Below are 20,021 nucleotides of genomic sequence, written 5' to 3' on the forward strand. Positions count from 1 at the left end.
CTTGTCTTGGGCACGGCACCCCATGGAAACATTTAGAGGGACTGTTCTCTTGTAAGTTTAGCAGCATGCATTCAAATGCTGGGAGATTGGTTGAAACCTGCTGGAACTACATATGTTACTAAATAATATTTATATAAAATATGTCCCATAACATTTCTATAAAATGTTGGGTGGATCAAGATTGTAACCCTCCCTTTGAGCACTTGGGTGTGGGGCGTGAAGAGACTTTGCTCCCACTTACCGATCCTTCACACTGACGGGTAACTTGTAAAACACGGAGAGCCCTGTCTGCTGTCTCGGAACCGGTGCTCCGCCTCCTTGACCACTGTGGAGACCGAGACGCTGGCCCCAAAGCAACGTGGCGGTCTGCAAAACGAATGAGACCGGTCCCCTTTCTCTCCATCTTTTCTCCAAGGCTCTTCCAGGAGGAGTCTGTAGGCAGAGTTCTGGAGCATCTGGGGACGAGGGACCATCCCCAGACATTACCAAGGCCACATGGAGTAGGGGTTCATTGAGCAAGGGACCAAGCCATTTTGCCTTCAGATAATTAGAAGCATGAATATAATTGAGCTTTTGCTTCTGAAGTGGTTCGTGAAGACTGACGCCATCTCCACCCCAGCCTCAGCTAGCTACAGGGAATGTAGAGTCTGATTACCAAAGTGCGTGTCTTCCTCCTCACTGCCTTTGCACTTCTTGTTCTGCTGGCAGTGACACTGAGGTCGCTCTGGGCTCAGTCAGGAGGTGGATGACGTGGTCCCCCAGTCCTGGAGGTGGGAATCTTTTAGTGGGTGAGGTCTTGTGGCATGCCAGAGGTGAGCAAGTGGCAGCCGTGAGTTATATGCTTGCTGTCTTTCCTTTTTTTTTTTAAAGTTAAAACAATTTAGCTAATACTGTGTTCTAATACTATAATAAAATAATAAATTAGCTAATAGTGTTACTACAAACACTGTTACAGAACAACAAGGGGGCAGGGCTGGGACAAAAGGAACCCCCAGGTTTGTTATGTCCGCTGCCAGAGAAAAGACGTCTCTCAATGCCAGAGATTCATGAAAAGGAAAGGAAATGTTTATTTAATGCTGTACAGACTTAAAGTAGTGACCTAATGTCTTCATCAAAATCCCAAAGACCCTTAAAACACCCACAGACACACGCAGTCCTTCCTTCCCCCCTTTGCCCAGTCTGGGGTACCATATCCCAGGAAAAGAAATAGAAGTCCATGACTCAGGCAGCCCCTAGTTCTTCCCAGTAATCCATCTCAGCTGGTAGGCCTCCCTCGGTTCCCGGCACCATCAGCTGTGTCACCAGGATCTCTGCTAAAGCTAGGTGCTGGTTCCCCCTTCTAAAGCTGCGGGGGTCCTCACTCTGGCAAAGCCACATGGTCCTCTCTGCACAATGGCTGCAGGAGTCCCTACTCTGCCAAAACCGCATGGTTCTCCCTCCTCAATGGCTACAAGGAGGGGGGTCACCACTCTGCCAAAGCTGAGTGGTGGTTCTCTCTCACAGGGCTTCAGGAGTCCCCACTCTGCTAAAGACTGAGTGGTTCTCGCCCTGCGCAATGGCTGTGGTCCTTTCTCTGCACTGCCACAGCTGTGTCTGGGTTTAAATCCCCACGCCAACCTTCCTCTGCAGCCCCATTTCCGACTCCTCCTACAATCAGTTACACCTGCCAGCACTCTCATATCCTTCCAGCTTCACTGGGCTGCCATCCTGAGTCTGGGCAGGTGTGGCCTCATGTCATGGAGCCAATCTTCTCTAAGCTCCCACGCAGGTGCTGTAACTCAGGGGACCTGCCCCCCAGTTACTTCTTGGTGGGGAAGTTACTTCCATCCCCCTGGCTCAGAGCATGGCCACAGCCATTTAACATATCTATGCAACCAGGTAAAGGTTATAGATATGTTAAATGATCACACCAGAGGTTAGCTACAAAGCTGTTGCTATGCAAAACAGCTCTCAATGGCCCTGCTCCATGTGTCCCTTCCCCCAACCCACACCTGTGGGGGTGAGGGCGGGTGAGGACATCCTAATATTTCCTGGACACCCTGAGTTCTGGGCCCCATTCCAAATCCCTATTTGGGGCCCCCTCTTGGCTGCACCCTGTTACAATCCATCCTTTCAGACAATGCACGAAGGTCTCATCTTCTTGTAACTACTTCCTGCTGGACATGGACATTGTCCTACCTTGGGTCAGAGGTGCCCTGAAAGGGGGGAGGGCAGCACGAGGGGGGGTGTCCTTCCTGTAAGGGGAAGGAACTTACAGAATCCTGGTCAGTTGGCTGTCACCAGGAAGTCGTAGGCTCGGTGTCCAAAGACTGGCATTACTAGACTGTTGGCATCCTAGTCATAAATTGGAGGTGACAGATTTGGAAAGAATTGGAAGGCACAATTAAATCATAACCACTAAATGAGGCAGGGACTTAAGTAAAGAATGGTTTATCTGGAGGAAGGTGTACAAGGCACGCTACACCTATCCAAAACTCTTGTGGCCCACTATACTTCACTCGGGCTGAGGGGAATATATTAGGATTTCCCTCTTTTCAGATTTCCGGCCCCTTTCTGTCCAAGCTATTAGGACAGAAAAGGGAAAATCAGTTCTAAAGTGAAACCCACAGATCGCCCGAACCCTTCACCAACCCAACCACTTAGTTCAGCCAAACTGTTGAGTCTCAGGGGGTGATGATAAAAATGGGCTCCTTAAGTGAGTCCTATATTGCAGCCAACCAGGTAATGAAGTCATAGGCATACATCCTATGAAAACAGAAGAACACACAGGTTAATTCACACAACAATCCCTAAACCAGTCTCTGTGCCTGTGAGACTGTGTTTTGAGAAGATATTCAGTTGCAAGGTCCTTCCTGCAATAACATTTAGCAATGGCAATTTGACAGGTCCTCCATACCTGTAGACTGTACATCTTTGGTGATATTACAAACCCAGTTTCAACTTTCAAATGAAAAACTTTCAAGACAGTTAGCTGCACCATTCTGATGTCCAATACTGAGCACAGTGATTTTCCTTGAACCACAATTTTTCTCCTCAAGATCACCCTCACTGTTATTAAAGGGACTACTTTGAGTCCCACTTTTAATTTTGACTGTTCGTTTGCATAAACACACCAAGAGCAGCCTGGATCACTTACGATCTTTAAGTCCACTTTGCTGGAACTCACACAGGGAATCTTTAGATTGACTTCTCGGTCTGCCCCTCGGGGCACAGAAGCAGAGCCACACACCTGCCATCTGGCTTCGCCTGTACCAGTTGTTTCACTCAGATCCTTGAGGCTTCCATTGTGCCTACAGGTTCCTTTTTGGCCATCTTTCAGGAAAGCAACCTTCGTTCCTTCCCTGGAAAGACTGCCATGAACCGCACAACCAACCAAAGTACCAGGCTTTTCTCATGGGCTTTCGCTAGCTTCACAAATCAATCCCAGTTCCTCAGGGCTTTCTGGTGATGACCAGAACCCATACATGCCTCCTTCAGGCGTGACATTCTAGTCAAAGTCTTGGTTAACAAAACCACTATTAGCAACTGGTCTTATTGGTTTTATGTAAAGAAACCTTATGTCATCACTCACTCCTTCAGAATGCCAAATTCTGGAGGGATCAAGTAGGGGGAAAAATACAAAGCCTGAAGGAAAATTCTTTTCCTTCTGATATCCACCAGGCTTCTCAAAGCTTTCCTACAGAGTGTGAAGTTTTAACCTTCCCTGGAATCCTCAATTTCCTTTTCAGAGCAGATACAGAGCAAAATCCAAAACAGAGTTCCAGAACAATACACAGGTAGAGGCATTCTCTTGCACCAGTGCGTCCATTGGTGCCTCGCAGAGACGTGCTCCTTCAGGCCCGGTGTCTTGGCAGAGACATGCCTCCTTTGCCTCTGGCTGAAAAACACTCGTCAGCCCCAAATGACCCTTCCTGGGTCCCAAGTGGCAAAGGCATGCTCCCCAACTGGTTACGGTGACCTTTCCTAGGTCTTACAGCAACCTTAAACAGGTCTTCAGATACAGATTTCTGATCAGAAACAGAACCACTATGAGAAATTTGCCACGAAACCAGAAAACAAGTAGTTGAGCTTTCCTTTACTCCAGGTTTAAAACTTTCACATCCTTTATGCATATTTCTGCTCATCCAGATTTAGCCATCATTCTCTTTCAATCCTGGTTCCTTTCCCACATTGGGAAGGACTGTACTTAAACTCAGCATGTGGCAGCCAAAAGTCCCCAGCACTATAGGTACCTTCCACTAAAAGTCCCTAGATTTGCAGGGACATCCTACAGCTTTCTGAAGCTTAGACCTTGCAAACACCCTATAAATCAGATGGTCACCCTTGGACTTCAGTTCATGACCTTCAGAACCCTTAACCCACCACCTTGTTCCGTTCCAAGATGGCAGCGCCCATGCATGCTGGGTCATCCAAGATGACGCCACCCACTCACGCTGGGTTGCCCAAGATGGTGATGCCCATGCACACTCCATCCTCCATGGTGGGCACTCACGTGGCTCATCCCCCATTTTACCCAAAATGGCAGTGCACCCACATGGCCTGCTGTCCGATCCCCACCATACATGCAGGCTCAGCTTACAGAGCCTAGCGGTTTGCTTCCTCCCCAAACCTGAGGACAGGTTCCCTTAGTGCCACCTGGGCTCCCCGAAACTGTGAGTGAGCACACAGGGGCCACCTGGGGGCAGCACCCTAACCAACCATTATCCACAGCTCCACTGTTCCAAAACAGTGTTCAGAAACTGTTACAGAACAAACAAGGGGGGGCCTGGGATGATATACTATTATTGAAAGAAGCCCCCAGGTCCATTATGTCTGCCGCCCGAGGAAAGACGTCTCTCAATGCCAGAGATTCGTGAAAAGGAAAGGAAATGTTTATTTAATGCTGTACAGACTTAAAGTAGTGACCTAGTGTCTTCATCAAAATCCCAAAGTCCCTTAAAACACCCTCCAACACACAGTCTTTCCTTCCCCCTTTTGCCCAGTCTGGGGTACCGTATCCCAGGAAAAGAAATAGAAGTCCATGGCTCAGGCAGCCCCCAGTTCTTCTCAGTTAGTACTTCATCTCGGCTGGTAGGCCTCCCTCGGTTCCCGGCACCATCACCTGTGTCGCTGGGATCTCTGCTAAAGCCGGGGGGTGGTTCCCCCTTCTAAAGCTGCAGGGGTCCCCACTCTGGCAAAGCCACGTGGTCCTCTCTGCACAATGGCTGCAGGAGTCCCCACTCTGCCAAAACCGCATGGTTCTCCCTCCTCAATGGCTGCAAGGAGGGTGGTCACCACTCTGCCAAAGCTGAGTGGTGGTTCTCTATTAAAGCCGCATGGTGATCCTCTCTCACAGGGCTGCGGGAGTCCTCACTCTGCTAAAGACTGAGTGGTTCTCGCCCTGCGCAATGGCTGTGGTCCTTTCTCTGCACTGCCACAGCTGCGTGGTTCTCCTCTCAATGGCTGCCACGTCTGGGTTTAAATCCCCGCGCCAGTCTTCCTCTGCAGCCCCATTTCCGACTCCTCCCACAACTGGCTACACCTGCCAGCACTCTCATATCCTTCCAGCTTTACTGGGCTTCCATCCTGAGTCTGGGCAGGTGTGGCCCCATGTCATGGAGCCTATCTTCTCCAAGCTCCCACGCAGGTGCTGCGCTGTAATTCAGGGGACCTGCCTCCAGTTATGTCTTGAGGGGGAAGTTACTTGCATCCCCCTGGCTCAGAGCATGGCCACAGCCATTTAACATATCTATGCAACCAGTTAAAGGTTATAGATGTGGTAAATGACCACATCAGAGGTTAGCTGCAAAGCTGTTGCTATGCAGAACAACTCTCAATGGTCCTCCTCCATGAGTCCCTTCCCCCAACCCACACCTGGGGGTGGGGGGGGGTGTGAGGACATCCTAGTATTTCCTGAACCCCCTGAGTTCTGGACCCCATTCCAAATCCCTATTTGGGTCCCCCTCTTGGCTGCACCCTGTTACAACATTACACGTTATTTTATACTAATTATACTAATGTCTGCAAAATCTATTAATAAATCTTCCCAATACTTTACTATCTGGCTTTCTTTCTGTGTAATGTTTGGATTTCCTTGACTCATTGTCTGGAGAAAGAGTCTTTCGGGAACTTTGTTTACTTTTTCTTGCTACTGTTTTCAACCCAGTTTTCTCCTGTCTTTCTCTTTTTCTCTCCTTCAAGTGAGTTTATTTTCTTGTCTGGAATTTCTTTACTGGGGCGTGATCCTCTGATGCCACCTAGGGGCGCCTGTGAGATTGGGTTCGCCCCTCTGTGACTCAGAAAAAGGCCTTTTTAGAAAAGCATTTTCGGCTTCTCCGTGCGGCCTGAATGCTGTGGCTTTCCTGCCAATTTTATTTTTCTGGCTCCAGAGACAGATAATCTTGACACAAAGAAGGCAAACATTTAAAAATCACAGGCTCTGGTTACCTTGTTAAAACATCACATTTGCATTACAGCTCACGTTCACAGGCTGCTCTGGACCTGCTGCCTGCTGCGTGGAGGGCTTTCAGCACCGTAGCTTGTTTTACCTCCTGGACAATCCTCAGGGTTAGGTGTCATTGCCACCACCACCTGCATCGCAGTCCCCTTTTTTAATAAATGAGAAACCACAGCAGGGACTGCATCAGAAACTTCCCATGGAGAGCTGGAGGGGACTGTCCACTGATTCCAGGAATCACACACTTACCCTTTTCTGTCCCTCGCGTCTCAGCCCCTCCAGCTCCTGCATCTTTGGATCAGGGCCCTTCCCCGACAGCCGCCTCCTCTCCCGTAGGTTTCTTTCCAGCACCACGGCTTCTGGGTGAGGCAGGCTTTCCAAGGTCATTACTGAGGCCAGGCTGAGAACACGAGGAAGAAGGAAAATTGTGCAGCTGTCTTAAGAGAAACACGAGCCTGCTTTCTGTTCTGTTAATTGAAAATTGATGGGAACAGCCCATACAGACATTTTATGAGACCTTGTAGTGTAGCAATTGTGGCATGTATGAGTCTACAGATTCATATCTGTAAAACGTGAGCAGGCAACTTCATTTTTTAAAAACCAAGCCTACGCACCATTGCGGTTGTGTGCAGTGTAGACGTGCTGATGAGCAAAAGCAGTGAACTCACAGAGTACATACAGCTCTGGAGAGTTTCAAGTTAATATTTTTTATGATGAAAGTCTACAAAAGAGGTGAGTCTCTGTAGAAGATGCGGTGTCCATTGAAATGTTGGTCTGAAGGCAGCAGAAATCAGGGTGTTGCCTGCTAAGGGACAAAACGGCCGTCCCCTGAGCTTGCTGCATCTCTGGTTGGGTGTCCGATGCACACACGAGACCCTTCCTACAGGTCTCTGAACCGCAGCGACTCCACTGCCTGCCGACTGTCGTCGTTTCCGTAGATACTGTGTAAAGGCAGAACGCGGCTGGCGTGACGGAGGAAGGAATGTGCTTCCTTGCATATGTGTTTGCATCCGTGAGCTCGTGTGCGTGTGCACTTGCTGAGACGCACAGGCACACACACCCGGGCACACAGATGCCACGCAGACCCTTTGCAAAGTGCTGACACTCTCAGGAGCGTTACTCCTCATCTTCCCCGTTGGTTCCCAGGGACGGTAAAGGGACTTTGTCCCTTCCAGGTCTTTCCTTGGTCTCGGCTCCTGGCCCGTGACCGTCATGCCTCCCTGTGTTTTCCAGCTTTGGAGACATGCTGTCCTTCACCCTGACGGCCTTCGTGGAGCTGATGGACCACGGCATTGTGTCCTGGGACACGTTTTCGGTGGCGTTCATTAAGAAGGTAATGCGCGTGGTGGCTCCCGGGGCTTAACTCGCTTCCTCCATCCGTGGACATTATTCTCTGTTTTGGGGCTGTCTCAGTTGCTTGCTTTAGTGCTTTGCTGAGTGGTGGGTGGGCTTTTGATAGTGTTATATGTATAGGGGTCAGGGCGCCTACATGATATGTGAAAATGATATTTTCTCCCCACCGAGATCTTGAGGGATTGCACAGAGTCCACAGTCCAGAGAAACCGAGACGCCACGTTGCCAAGGCCACACGAGTGTGTGCCGCGCCCCCCAGCGAGGGCTCTGCTGTTCTCACGACCCACGTTCAGTGTCCGACGCTCCTCCCGCATCCTCTGCCCTCGGCCCGGGTTCGGGAAAGGGAAGGAGGCCAAGTGCGCGTGTCTCCTGCAGGGCCGGGTTGGGCGCGAGGCGGTGAGAGGAGGAGTCCGTGCCCCTCAGGCAGGCCCAGATGGCTCCCTCGGCGGGAGGGCACAGGGAGCGTCTCTGCGGTCAGTCAGGGCCACCGGCTCCTCCCTCCGCAGCAGCAGCCCGTACGGGGGCCGCGCGTGGGGAGAGGGCGGGATGCCCCCCCCCACCCCTGCAGCTGAGCCGTCCTGACGGCAGACCTGCGCACTTCGAGCTCTGCTTCCCGACTTCTAACCGAAAACAAACAGCCCCGGCTTCAGGACTATGGAGTGATGGGTCATGACTATGGATTCGTTAGCTTGTTTTTCCTCTCTTTGTGTTTGGGAAGTGGTTTGTAAATGGGATGGCATGTTTCTCCCTTCTGTTGTGTTGGGCACGAGGAGATGTCGGGAGTGCGTACATGTACTCTCTGAGTGGAGGCTCCTGGGAAGGGTTTTCTAAAATAAGGGATTTCAGAGAATCTGTGCAAAAGCTGGAGAATCAAAGTGAAACTCCGTGGAAGTCACTGGAATTCTGTAAACGTTTTATTTTTGAAATCATGGCACATGTACAGAAAAGTCGCAGAAGATAAGGCAGAATGTTCCCATGTGCCTGCCACCCAGCTTCCCCGGCGCTAACATTTTGTGTGACGATGGCACAACCGTTGTCACAGACGAGGAAGTAACAGGGGTGCGACGCTGTCGCCGTTGTCTGAGTTCATCGGCTTCTCTCCTAAGGTCCTTTCCCTGGTCGAGGACCCAGCCAGCACCTGCACTGCCCTCCGTTGTCGTGTCTCCTCAGCGTCTTGCAGTCTGACGGCTCCTCAAGGTTTCCTTATCTGTTGTGACTTTGACATTCTTAACGGTACTGAGCACTTATACTGCGGAATGTCCCTCCACCTGGTTCCTTCGATACTCCCCTCACGGCTGAGTTAAGGTTACGCATTTTTGGCAAGGATGCCAGAGAAGTAATGCTGTGCCCCGTGCTCCGTGCATCGCAGTGGGGCCCCTGCTGGCCATATGTCTTCATTAACCGTGATGTTGACCTTGACCGTGTGGCTGAGGTGGCATCTGCTGAGTCTCCTCCCTGCTGCAAAGTTACTCCTGTTCCTTTCGAAGTTCGTATCTCGAGGGAGACACTGCCTTGACTTGAAGGACGCACCAGAGCCCCTAGTCTGTCGGACGAGGGTATCAGGAATCAGGAAAGGCCCCCCGAGGATCGGACCCCCGCACGATGCTGCATATTTACTCCAGACCAGAGCCGATCGGGACCCCAGGGTGCTCTTGACTCGCCTCTGAGCCTCTTGCCTCCCCCAGGGGCGTAAAGCCACAGGGGATGAGCAGTGGGACCCACTTAGAAAACACCCCTAAAAGGAGGACGCCCCCTTTTCCCTCTCTGTCAAAATTGCTGAAAAGAAAAGCAGGGGATGGGAGAGGAGAAAGCCAGGGGGATCTGAAGGGTGGTGAGGGGTTCTCCTGGGGACAGCAGGAAAGGGGAGCCTCGGGGTGCGGAAGCGGGGGGCACATCGCCGTTGGCGGTCTTTCCCAGGTGCAGGCTCTGGAGCAGCGCGTTCAGCCTGAAGATGCTGGGTTTTGTGGGGTTTTGATACTCAACAAAAACTGTAACTTACTCTGAATTTATGGCAGGCTGCCTTTCCTACATTCCGTTTGCCTTGCTCTGTGTTACTAGAGCCTTTTTTTGCTGTAACAACAGTGCTCTTCCGAAGGCACATTCCTGGGAGCTAGCTCGTGTGCTCAGACACCGAGTTATTCCTCTTGGTCCCAGCAGGAGTCCTCGTTGTTTCTGGTCAGGAGGCCAGGACGCAGGGGCCCGGAGGTGCAGCGAGTGGGCTGTCCTCGGTCCCCTGGCTCGGGCTCCGCCCCCCAGGCTCCCGTACGCATCCTGGAGTTCCAGTGGTGGAGAGAACAGCCTCTGAAGACGAGCTCCACCAGCCCTGCCTCCTGTTCAGCCTCTCCGACCTCCCTGGTGTGCGGTTAAGTGGTTCCTCTGGCTCTGCATTCTCCTCTGGTCCCATCGTGACCTTGACCGCCCCTGCTCCAGCACTTGTCACACTCCCGTGACTTTGCGACGCACTGGCGTGGCGCTCCCACTGGACCGTGAGTCCTAGGAAGGTGGAGCTGCGCTTTCTCAGTGGCGCTGTCCTCGGAGCCTGGCACCGACCTTCATGAATGTCTGTGAAACGAATGAGTGACATCTGCTTCAGACGCTTTTTTTTAACCCTAGAACTTGAAGGAGAGGAGGAATACAGAGGCATCGTATCGGAGTATGTTTCAAGTAAAATTTCGGTTCTAAGTGGAAAGAAATGACCACACTCTCTTTTTCAAATGATGTGAGAAGTGATGAGAAAGAATGACAATAATTTAATTTCCCAACTGCTTAAGAAAATGTCTTCCATTCACTGAAATTAAATGAAAAGTTATAAGACATCTGAAGGAGCGGAGACTAACAACCTCGATAGTTTTCATAAAAAATGAAATATTTCTTCAGTAGGCAACGCATTTAACCAATTCCATGTCCTCATTCCCGTTCTACTTCCTTTTTTTTTGCCAATTAGATCTCAAGCCTTATGTGAATTTGAAAGGTGGTCAGCTGAACATGACTTTATAATCGACAGTTATTGTAAGGTTAATTTTTTTCACTCACTGGCTGGATCAGACTCAGCGCTCTGACAACCCGGCATTGTGTGCAGACGGCTGTCTTCTAAATGGAGCTCTATCTGGGCCAAAATCTACGGACAAAAGATGCTTATCTCTGCGCTACAGACTTCCTGTTAAAGCCAAATTCATAGCACTCCGACCAGCCTCTGTCTCCTTCTCTGCCACTTTGTCCGTTTGGTGACGTGTGGACTTGGGTTCTAGTGACAAACTGTGTTTGCAATAAATAACAGCGTTTCACAAGCCCTTTGACCCTTGGAATCCCTTGAGGCCGATATATAACGTGGCTGCCTTTTAAAGACTTGGCTACTTAGGGAGAGGGCAGGAAGGCAGGGGAAAAAAAAAAGAAAGGAGGAGAAAAAAACCAAACTGAAAAAAAAAAACAACCCAGAACTGTTCTGCGTGACGCGTTGGGTTTCTCCTCGCCAAGGACAACATCGGGGCCTTTCCCTGGCAGGGAGGTGTCCTACGAACAAACGCCCTGGAAATCTCGGCTCTGCGGGGGGCCTGGTGCACCCCGCAGTGTTCCCAGGGCTGGACGCGCCTCCAGCCGTTGCGGTCTGGAGACCCAGTACCTGTTGCCTCTGAAGATCCTGCGAGATTTACGGCCTCTGCCCGGACACTGTAGTAACTCCCGGGAGCGGAGCTCCGGGCTGTCCGTGGCTCGCTCTGGCTTTGATGACGCGGGAGAATTTAAGACCTCGTTCTAAGTGATTCGAAGAAGGGCCTTACGTGGTTGTAATCGTGTGTGTGGTGGATGCATGCCCTGCGAGGACCTCTCTCACCCGGAGAGCCCTCAGGTTTGTTTGGGTGACACTTGGGAAGGAATGGAAGCCCGTGGGGGCAGCGTATGTAATTCTTGCCAGCCCTCTGCCCTCTGCTCCCTTAGGCGATAGGGCTCCTTCCAAGAAGCTGCGCTTGGGCCGGCTTAGACTTTGCCGTGTCTGCCCGCCTACAGGGCAGCAGTGGGACTTCAGAAAATGTAAAGGCAGAAGAAGTCATTGTTGATTTGGGGGGCGAGGGAGTGCCAAGGGAAATTAAAATGTAACTGGACAGGCTTTACCCTTTAAAGTAGACATTGAATGGCATTCGCACACGCTCTGACCACAGTTGTCTTGTTTGCTCAGTAGGCCCCAAAGCCTTGGGTATCAGTGCCTGTTAGAAGAAAATACGGGGTCCTTTCAATGTCTGGCTAAAACCACTGATGAGGAAAAGCGAAAGATAGAAGTCAGTTTCAAAAAATTGCTAGTGTCTCCGAGAGAATTGTACGTGGGACCCTAATGGGTTGCCAGCCAGCTCTCCGCCAGCCGTACCAGCCACGTGAGAGCCACGGAAGACTCGTTTTGTAACCTGCAGGAGGGTTGCGGAGATGGGGGCTTCCCTGGGTCAAGGAAGAGGTCAAAGAAAAGATTCTTTTCAAAGAGGTCTGACGAGGATAAGTGGTTCGTTTCCGTTAGCTCCAGAAATGGGAAGGGGGAAGGGCTGTGAGGAGGCCTGGATCAGAGCGAGTGAGGCCCACGGCCGTTGCGCCACCCTTGAGCAAGCCCGTCGGAAGCGGGCGAGAGTTGATACTTGGTATTGACCTGAAATAAAGCCCACTGTAAGAAGGCGTTACTTTATATAAAAGAACATTCGGGGTTCTGATTGAGTAGCTCCAGAACGTGGTCCAAAGAATGTTTATGGGAGTCGAGGGCGAATTTGTGTCAGAGGGAAAGTTGCGTGGGAGGGCGCTGGGGAAGGTTCTGTCTCCGCAGAGCGGGAATGAGGCGGCCCCCGGCCAGGGCTGTGCATGCAAACCGGACGCGTCCCGGGGGAGATGGGCCCAGCGTGGGGCCGGGACTGGTAATCACTGATGACAGGCGAACTGGGGAGCGGTGATCCTTGAGACAGGAGGCTGAGGAAGACAAGGAGTGGGGTTTCCACCCCATGTATTCAGCCTCTGTTGGGATATCTGAGTGGAAATAGTCTTTCTGATGCCAAGAAAAAGCATAAGCACTTAACATACCTCGTAGTAAGTGCTTTTTTCTCCATCTCTTTCTGCTGGACGACAAGGTCCTTAAGGCTAAAACTGGGCATTGCTCATCTCTCTGTTCTCTGACCTCAGACGGCCCCAGCCTGTTCTGTGGTGCGCAGAGAAGGCGCGTGGCTTGAAGGAATGGAGAGAGGGTGCAGGCTGGCGGGTGGGAGGGGCTGGACAGTAAACTCTCAGGTGGAAAATGCCCCAAGGAGCCTTACAGATACATGCAAATTTATTTAAATGGAGGCCCTCAAAGGATGCTGGGAAGAGGATAGTATTAGTACAGATTAAAATCAGATGCATGGTCAAAGAAGTTCTTTGGGGGTTCTGCAGGTCTCTGGCTGGCGCCCAGCAATGGCGCTGAGATGACGAGAAATGTTTGGGGTGGCGGGAAGGGAAGGGAAGAAGACATTTATACCCCGTTCAGAAGAGGTCAAAGTTAAGTGCTAAGCCGTGAGCGTAGTTTGAGAGGAATTGGATTTTTGTCAGAGAAAAATGGGCCTGGAAAACAATGGAGCAGGTTCGGAGGATAAAGGCCAGGGCTTCCCGGAGGCAATAAACACTTCGGAGAAGTTTATTAGCCGTGAAATGGGCTGAAGCGATCGGATGATGGGCCAGCGGAATTCTTTAGAGAACCTTAAAATTCTCATACTCTTCCCGTAGGTCGTATTACAAAGTAATAGTGTTTGGAATATAAAATCATAATGTTACTCTGCTCTACATCATTCACCCCTCCACCCTCTGAGATCCAGATGTATCTGGGGGTGTCTGTGCCCTTGCCCCTGCTTTCACCAGAGAGTCCTTGGGCTAGAAACAGTTGACATGGTAACAGCGAGTTGCCATGGACACCTTTTGGCTATTGCCTTGTACAGGGGTGGAGAGAGGATGGGGAGAAGCAGTGGATGGGATGGCGTCAAGGGGAGAAATGAGTGTGGACAGAGGGAAGCAGCCAGTGTCGATTCGTCGTGGGACCAAATGGTCTGTCTAGCTTTTAGGAAAGCAGTCCTTATGTTGATATGGTAACAGCCTTTTCGCGTGAGTTGTCAACAGACAGTAATAACTTCTCGCGAGGCCTCGACAGTCAAACCTGGATGGTACCCCTGTGTTTGGGTGCCTGCGCTCCATTATTCCAACCCTTACTTTGCTTCTCCCTCACACTGTGATTTATGATGTTGGAGGCCTTGGCGAGGAATTCCTCGGGGGATATATGTTCGCGCTTACACTGTTATTTTAACTTTTCGCACCGCACATTGGGAGGTTTTCCTGTTGGCTAAACTTTGGAGAGATGAGAAGAGTTTATTTTCACAAAACGAAAGGACGGGGCAAAGGGCGTCCCACCGAGGAATCCCACAGGGAGGAGCCAGCGACTGAGGGGTTGCCAGCTGAGCTGTGCTGACAAGCATGATTTGTGGGAGCCCCCGAAGAATGTAACAGGATCGTCATAACACAGAAGTCACGGCCGCCACGGGTGGGGGAGGGGCCTGGGGATGGAAAGAAACGGGGGGCTCAGGGTGTGTTGGAATTGCCGTTGCGGACAGACGCGGGCCCTTACGCTACCTGGCCCGCCGTTCTTAGGGGCGGTTTCACACCCGGGGATTCACCCAACTGCGGAGAGGAAACACTCTGGGGGAGAAAACGTAAATCCCAGAAAGTTCCGAAAGGCGAAGCTGGAGTTTGCCAGGCCCCAAGCACTGCACGGGACGCTCTCAGGTGAAGAAGTGCCCGCGTCCCCTGCGGTAGCCGGTCTGCGAATAAGCGTTACACGCACATACCGTTCCCTTCATTTTGTGTGAAGGACTCGCGCATCCGTGGGTTTTATCCGAGGGGGTCCTGGACCCAGTGTCCCGTGGACGTGCAGGGACGCTGTCTGTGTTAAACTCGTCTGCTCCTGGAAGCTGAACCTCAGAACAGTCCCGGGAAAACCAGACAGAATAATTCTTTGACGTTGCCCCTTTTAAAAGCTGCTTAGTGTTGAATTACAGAAATCGGATATAAATAGTGCTCCGTAGTCACGAAGAGTCGCGGTGGGCTCTCCGGGGGTTCCTTGCTGGGCGGCTGCCCCCCCAGGGCCCTTCCGACCCCCGTGTCCAGTGTTTCTTAAAGGAGCCCCTGGTTCCCTCGACTGGTTCCCTTCTGCCCTCCTCCGCTCCGCTTCCCCCGAGCAGTCACCCGTGTCCCGCTTGGCTTTCCAGATAGCGAGCTTCGTGAACAAGTCCGGCATGGACACCTCCATTCTGCAGCGGTCCCTGGCCATTCTGGAGTCCATGGTGCTCAACAGCCACGACCTCTACCAGAAGGTGGCGCAGGAGATCACCATCGGCCAGCTCATTCCGCACCTGCAAGGGTAAGCCCGCGGAGGTGGCCCCGCTGTGCTGTGCAGAGGGGAGGTGCCGCAGCCGCCAGGGTGCCCGGGGAGCATGGCTCATCGATTTAAGTACATGGAAAAGGAATCCGGATTTGGTGTCTCATCAACCATGCATGCACTCACCCCTGTCACATGTGACTCACCCCTGGGTGAGCTCCATGCCTGCCCTTGGCCCTGCTCCATCCCCAGTGCCTGGCCCTGAGCAGGCACCCGGTTTTGATGGATGGACAGATATCCATAGAATTTCACTTTTCACACGACAGAACAGGCCCGTTTGTTCTCTTCAGTTCTCAAGGGAGTCTCTGCTCCGTCATTTACAATACCGTCTTCTGTGGCGGCATGAGTATTTCCAGGGGCAGTTAAGAATGTTGAGAGTCAGGCTTCTCTCTCCAGGCTCCGGGTGACTGCAGAGACCTTCTTTTATATTTCATTGTATGTTTTTTCTAGAGGCTCGAGCTGCAGGCCATGGCCCTAGCAGCCTGCTATCGCTGGGGCTTTCCCCCTTGACCCTAGTTCCCCCGTAGGCAACGAGTAAGGTCGTCTCCGATGACACGGACAGAGATGGGCCCCGCTGTGCAGATGCCACTTTGTGAATTTCCGTACTTGGGTTCAAGGTGACGGCAACCATCCTGAGCTCACTCAGAACAGGCCGTTTGTTGAGAGGATGCCGGGTGCCTTTGGAACCCGAGAATGACTTCAGAAGCCGAGCCTCGGGCCGGACACAGACTGTGGCGTTTCTCCTGGCACGGATGTGGCGGGGCAGCTCCCGGTAGCTGCCGTCCCGCCCCCGGCCTCTCCGGTCACGACTGCACATGCCCGAGAGGAGACCTGATGCCCGTGTAGGGCGGGATGCAGGGTAGAGATTCAGCCGTTCTCAGTATACCGAGACGTTCTCTGTCGTGTTACAGTGTAAAGCACCAAAATGTGTTTGATGTTTTCTGCGCTTGGAGGGAGGAGGGTGACCAGAATGTAACGTTTTACGTCACACGAGCTGAAGATTGTGGCCCCGGGGAAAACGAGCGCGTGCTCTGGAATGAGGGTTCCGTGTGAAACCTGCCCACCGACGGACAGCAGCCGGTTCTCAGGCCCCTGAATGCCACACCAGTTCTCTTTGCAGCCTGTCGTTTTCTTGTCTCGGGGGCAGACCTGTGCAGCCACGGTGTCATCCGCCCAAGCGGAGGGTTTCTTGTGTGCCAGGCACTGCGCTCAGGATTTTGTGTACATCACCTCGTTTTATCCAAAGAGCAGCCTCTTGAAATAAGTGTGTTCTTGCCCAGTGTTACAGACAAGGAAACTGTGTCCCAGGGACTCCCCATGAACTTGTCAAGGTTGCACAGCTGCCCACTGGCACACTGGACCCCGAATTTCCTCCCGCCAGAGGCCGTGTGCTCAGCTCCGCCTCTCCCGACATCGTGTCTGACCGTAGCTCCTAGCTGCCCTGTGTTTATGCCCGGTTCTCTTGATTTATTCTTTACCATGTGGCTTGCATTACTGCCTCGTGTGGAATTTCTGATTTCATTCTGGTGAAGAGCACGATGTATAAACACAGAAACCTGATCTTCTGGTCCCTAAAAAAGTTGCTGTTTGGAAATAGATTTTTAGGATATGTAATATCATCGCCATGGAGACAAGGCTGTTTTCCTTTGTAATAAGCTCAGGCCTTAGGGACCCCCGGGTCTACTCCCAGATATGCTTCGTGCATCAGGCAGAACATCCCACACACACGTTTCTCCCTCTGAGTCTATGCCGTTCACCTTCCCAGAGAAGAATGCAGAGGAAGCCAGCAGTCACCTGAACTTCCTCCATGGTTCCCACCTGGCCATGTGTGCTCTGGCTGGCAATAAACAGTACCCCCCGCCCCCCCCACTCTCACCCCCCACCCCCCCCGCACACACACCATGTTCCCACCTTTGTGGTGGTTGAAGAACATCCTCAGTGCCAACTGCATTTTCTAGGTCCTGCCTTCCTCTCTCCCCTGTTTTGGGGGGCGGCGATCATGAGCTTTACCCGGGTCTGATGCAGGGGCAGCGTCTGACTTTCCTTACCGTTCTGCGTCTTACAGCACGGACCAAGAAATCCAAACCTACACCATCGCGGTGATCAACGCGCTCTTCCTGAAGGCCCCTGACGACAGGAGGCAGGTGAGTCACGTGTCTTCCGCCGCCAGACCGTGCCCAGGAACCGCAGCTCCTGGCGCGGAGAGAGCCCTCCCCTGCCCCTGCCCGGACGCGCGGGGCCTCCCTGCCGCTCTGCTGCTTGGCCGGCCGGCCTGGGGTCAGTCGCACATTTGGCGGGCACTGGGTGCAGACAGATGGGCAGGCCCCCGTGTGAGGAAGAATGCTAGAATGTTCCAGCGATAGAGCCCTTTCCCTCCCATGGACACAGTGGCCCCTCTGCAGGCTCCGGAGAAAGCAGAGGTCGGAGCCCCGGTGATCTTGTCATTCCACTGAATGCTCCCTGGGGCGAGGAGGGTGTCGTCCCACTTTCCTGTTGAGGACGCTGAGACCGTGTGTGTTGGGGCGGGAGGGGCGTTGCCCAGGGACCTGTGGGACTGGACTCGAAGATTGCTGCCCCGGTTGAAATGACTGGTCTCGTGTCCGAGGGGCTCTTTGCTGGGCGATGCGTCTGCAGCCGTGTGTGGGCGTGGCCGGGAGGACCGAGCGGTGCACCGCCTACTCCGAGCGCGCCCTGCCTCGTGGACCCCGTGCTCGGAGACTCTCCTCTGCCTGGAGAGCTTCGGTGTTTCTTCAGCGAAGGAAAGAATCATCATAGCGGCGGGTGGGGAAGAAGTGGAATCTTTGTCTTGACATTTAGTTCATATCTGAAAATCCACTCACGGGTGTTCACAGCAGTGCGGCACTCTGTGTTAGCTTGGCCACGGTTCACGTCATGTGAACACCGGGTGGAAACGTGGGGTTTCTCCGGGATCAGGGTGGGGGCTGGGGCACTCGAGGACGGTTGCCCGCTCGGGGTTCTGGAGGGATGCGGAAAGCCAGCATCAGCGGAACACTGCGTCGAGTATTTTATTTTTTCAATTTTATTTTTTCCACTGTCGAGGCTTTTAAACCTCAGTGATTCAGTACAAGGGTTTCTGGTTTGTTCTCTAGTCCGGATCGTTTGCTCAGTCCAGGGGCCCTTTGCACAAGGAGCGGAGTGACTGGGGAGTTTCCTGTTGGTTTAGCTTGGTGTTAGCTGGAGCCTGGAGGGGCCTGCCCAGGCCTTAGGCTGGGTTTGAATGGGGTGCTTCTGCAGGTCACTTGCCGGGGTGGGGAGGTGCCCCTTCTTTGCATTTATATGTAAAGGCTGAGCTCCCAGTCATTCCTAGCAGCCCAGCCAGTGCCCAGGCTCCAGCCTGGCGTGGTCACTGGAGGAGCTTGAGCCTCCTGCTGGGCAGGCCAGGGTGCCTGGTCCGACAGCCCGCGCTCAGACGCCTGGGGGGACGAGGGCTCGGGAGGTGGAGCTCTGGCCGGACCCCGGGGGTGGCCCCTCCGCCTGTCGGAGAGGGGGCTGGACCAGAGGCAGTGAGACCTCATGCCCCCAAAGGGCTGTGGTTCCACTTGGGTCTCTGGGTCTCTACACGAGTGAGACGCATGCACTTTGTGTGCTCGGGTCACATCGAAACCGCTGTTCCTTGGCTGGACCGGGATCGTGTGACCGTGGAGAAAACGGAAAATCAGATGCCAGCATATGCTGACTCCAGTGCAAGTAGAGTGGAATACCAGTGGAGCATTAGCTTTGGATTTTGTGAATCACGTTTTTTTTTGAAAGTTGGGCAATAGGGGAATGAGATGACACAATTTGGCCATATATTGCAATAATAATAATAATAATAATAATAATAATAATAATAATAATAATAATAATAATACACCATACTAATATATCACAAAGCGCAGTCTAATAACATTAAACCACTTAAGAAAACAGTTGAACTAAGCAAGTGCATATAATCCAGCAGAAAATCTCGAGTATTATAGGACTAATTTAGTCTTAGCAATAAAAGTAACAATAAGGATCATTTTTCTTAAGCCACTTGCTACCATTCATCTTACTATTTCCATGGCAAACGTGGTGGCGAAATCTGTTCCAAATTTCTCTACAGATGGTCCTGGGTTTGATCAGCATAATTTTTTTAAAAAGTTTTGGTTACACGATTTGGTAGAGAAGTCAGAAATTACAGATTCCAAAGTGAGAAGTTTTAAAGACCCCTGTGATCGCATCTCCAGCGGGAGACCCGCTGCCCCGCCCCCCCACCTCCACTTGACGTCGGAGGTCCCAGTCCTCCCGCGTGCCCGCGCAGACGCTCGTGCCCGCGCAGACGCTCGTGCACCGGACGCGAGCGCACCGCGTGCACTGGTTTGCTGATCTAAACTGCTTTTAACACCACGCGGGATTGTGTGGACATCTTTCCACGTCAATATATCTATATCCAGGTTTAAGTCAACTTTAGTTCGACAGAACTTTGAAAACAAGTTTTTTTAAAAAAAAATCAATATGTATTGTTATTAAGTTCCATAATTCTTATCTTTTATTAACCAGATAGTAAATTCTATAGTCTTCTTTTTTAAATGTTTTATTTATTTATTTTTAGGGAGGGAGATAGAGAGAGAGAAACATCAATGTGTGGTTGCTGGGGGCGGTGGCCTGCAACCCAGGCATGTGCCCTGACTGGGAATCAAACCTGTGATGCTTTGGTTCGCAGCCCGCACTCAATCCACTGAGCTACGCCAGCCAGGGCAATTCTGTAGTCTTTGTATCCATAAAAGTGGTTTACAGAATAGAAAACAGAACTGTTTTTTGCTTGAC

General features: G+C 51.9%; 1 protein-coding gene across 6 annotated transcripts in view; it reads left to right on the plus strand.

The window, feature by feature from the left end:
* The window catches only part of ELMO1 (engulfment and cell motility 1), a 472,430-nt gene that overhangs the window by 174,723 nt on the left and 277,686 nt on the right, over nt 1-20,021 (plus strand). For all 6 annotated transcript variants that reach the window (XM_045828139.1, XM_045828136.1, XM_045828134.1 and 3 more), the window contains 3 exons: nt 7,670-7,769; nt 15,043-15,194; nt 17,278-17,356. In XM_045828139.1, the coding sequence (XP_045684095.1) occupies nt 7,670-7,769; nt 15,043-15,194; nt 17,278-17,356 (331 nt within the window). The remainder of the gene's footprint in view (nt 1-7,669; nt 7,770-15,042; nt 15,195-17,277; nt 17,357-20,021) is intronic.

This window comes from Phyllostomus hastatus, unplaced genomic scaffold (assembly GCF_019186645.2).
Source record: "Phyllostomus hastatus isolate PE091 unplaced genomic scaffold, TTU_PhHast_1.1 phas_scaffold_78, whole genome shotgun sequence".
In the NCBI taxonomy this organism is placed as follows: Eukaryota; Metazoa; Chordata; class Mammalia; order Chiroptera; family Phyllostomidae; genus Phyllostomus; species Phyllostomus hastatus.